Here is a 2,968-nt window from a genome sequence, read left to right as displayed (position 1 = left end):
TTATACTAAAATTACAATTTTATACTAAAATTACAATTTTATACTAAAATTACAATTTTATACTAAAATTACAATTTTATACTAAAATTACAATTTTATACTAAAATTACAATTTTATACTAAAATTACAATTTTATACTAAAATTACAATTTTATACTAAAATTACAATTTTATACTAAAATTACAATTTTATATTAAAATTACAATTTTATACTAAAATTACAATTTTATACTAAAATTACAATTTTATACTAAAATTACAATTTTATACTAAAATTCTAATTTTATACTAGAATTCTAATTTTATACTAAAATTCTAATTTTATACTAAAATTCTAATTTTATACTAAAATTCTAATTTTATACTAAAATTCTAATTTTATACTAAAATTCTAATTTTATACTAAAATTCTAATTTTATACTAAAATTCTAATTTTATACTAAAATTCTAATTTTATACTAAAATTCTAATTTTATACAGAAATTCTAATTTTATACTAGAATTCTAATTTTATACTAAAATTTTAATTTTATACTAGAATTCTAATTTTATACTAAAATTTTAATTTTATACTAAAATTTTAATTTGATACTAAAATTTTAATTTGATACTAAAATTTTAATTTTATACTAAAATTTTAATTTTATACTAAAATTCTAATTTTATACTAAAATTCTAATTTTATACTAAAATTCTAATTTATGCTAAAATTTCCATTTTATACTAAAATTCCCACATTAAGCTAAGTACTCTGTTCAAACTTTCGTGCGAAATGCTGTCAAACTACATATAAAATATTTGGAATGAAATATTTGCGAAATAATTTCGCAAAAGCAGTACTCTGTTCTTTTTGTGAAATACATCTTGTAACCTTATTTTTCCACACGAAATAACATAAGCAGCACTTCAGCACGAAATTATTGTTGTATATAAAATTTTACGCACGAAACAACCATAATTGTTCGCAAATATGAACAGAGTACTAAGCTTTATACTAAAATTCCCATTTCAAACTAAATTACCAATTCTATCCTAAAGTACAAAAATTCACATTTTGTACTAAATTAAGAAATAATTTTGACACATTTGGGTCTAAAAACTAAATTTCCTAGATTCAAGAAGAAAATTTACAATTTTTTTGAAATTTCGAATAAAGATAAAATTAAAAGTGTGTTTTTTAGAAATTTTGGAAATTTGCTTGGAACTTTGATTTTATAGTTTTTTTTTCGAATTTTTCTAATCATTAATTTTTATTTACAGCACACTATGGGATACAGTGTCTACAACTTAGCCTGAAAATTCATTGAGAATTAAACTTAATATTATTCCGATTTCCAATTTGGGATTCAGTTGTACAGATGGACATCGGTATATCGATTCTCGTAATATAAGTATTCAGAATATAAATACTCGGAAATTAAAAAATTAACCTTTATACTAAAATTCGAATTTTATTTCTAACTCTAATTTATTGAGCTTGATCTACTAGGTCAGACTTGGTATAAAATTTAATTCAACTGTGTTTTCAAGTTTGAAATTCTATACTAAATTTATAAATTCCAGTAATTTTTATAAATTTTATTTTTCCGATTCAAAATTCACTTATAACTATTTTCTTATAAAATTATTTAGTTCATTCCCGTTAAATCTTCTACTCATAAATTTATCATTGTCTTTGCAAAATTTCCAACGAGCGTATGATTAATAAGTGAAATATTTAAGGTCATAGCTAAATAATTCTCATACGCCATAGCGCACAATAAAAGTTTTAATCAAGTTTTTCGCTTTTTGTAACTAATTACAAGTAATGTAATAAAAAATTTAATTATTGTTATATTAATTGGTAATTTTCATACAAAAAAAAAATATATAATAAAAATAATAATAAAGTTTCTTTTTTCATAAAAATTCTTCATACTTTGCATAGCAAAGATGTTGTTTAAAACTTTTCTCTTTTATTTTTTGTGTTTTTTTTTCATATTATTTTGCTCCATTTTAATTTATGCAATTTTTTGTTCTACTTTACAACAACAGTTAAAAAGAAACAATATAATTTATGTACATATACATATAATGCATAAATATAATATAATCATAATAATAATAAAAAATATGAAAAAAAAAAAAAGTAAATTGTTTTAATAATAATAATAATAGCAACAAGAATGATGAAAAGTATGAAAGCAGCCAAACTTACCCAATATAGAAAGGAAAAGCCATAAGAAGAAATACCATTTTAAAGATGTACAAAAGTTCCTGTTGTTCGATGATGACGTTGTGGGAGATGTAGTAGTTGTTGATGTTGTTGAAGCAGCGGAGGAATTGGATAAAGTTTTAGTTTTAATTTTGTACTGTTTTTGTTGCCATTGTTGCAGAGACCACCACCAACACCAATTGTTGTGTACGTTGCGCATGCAACAACATATAGTTGTTGTAATGAAAGTAATAATACTGTTTGGACTATTACAACTAAAATGAAATAAACTTAAACTTTGGCTACAACTAGAGCTGCCAGTTCCAGTGCCACTGCCTGAGCCACTGTCTTTGTTACTCAAACAGTTATTGCTACTGCTTCTTATGTTACTGTTGCTGTTGTTGTCGTTTTTCATGTTGCAAATATTACTAGCAAAGTTGCAATGGCTTCTTGTTTTGTGTTTTGCTGCTATATGTTGGCATGTAGTATTGTATTCATTTATTGTGGTTTGCGCATTTGTCAGCAGTTCGCAAGAGCCTCTTTTAACTTTCTTATTGTTGGCCATTTCTTATAATTTCTTCTGGCTTATTTCCTTTTCAATTTTATTTTGTTGTTTGCAGTTTTATTTTTAGCTGAAATTCTTGTTAGTTTTGTTATTAATAACTTTCAAGCGCGCTTTAAATGAAATAACAGAAAAACACAATATTTTTAAAATGCATTTTTTTTCTTTATACTTTTTGATGTCTTTTTTCTTTAATACTTTTCACCAAT

At 22.8% G+C, this 2,968-nt stretch overlaps 1 protein-coding gene across 1 annotated transcript; it reads right to left on the bottom strand.

Annotated features, from left to right (window-relative positions):
* Positions 1-1,290: 1,290 nt before the first annotated feature.
* LOC135949901 (uncharacterized protein DDB_G0275275-like) lies at positions 1,291-2,762 on the bottom strand. Its single transcript, XM_065499353.1, has 2 exons — positions 2,201-2,762; positions 1,291-1,295 (listed from the first exon to the last, which is right to left on the bottom strand). Exons 1-2 carry the CDS (start codon positions 2,760-2,762, stop codon positions 1,291-1,293), a joined length of 567 nt encoding a protein of 188 aa, XP_065355425.1.
* Positions 2,763-2,968: the final 206 nt, after the last annotated feature.

The sequence above is a fragment of the Calliphora vicina genome, chromosome 2 (assembly GCF_958450345.1).
Source record: "Calliphora vicina chromosome 2, idCalVici1.1, whole genome shotgun sequence".
NCBI classification, from domain to species: domain Eukaryota; kingdom Metazoa; phylum Arthropoda; class Insecta; order Diptera; family Calliphoridae; genus Calliphora; species Calliphora vicina.
Note: the sequence above shows the minus strand (reverse complement) of the source record. Positions and strands in the feature narration are given on the sequence as shown.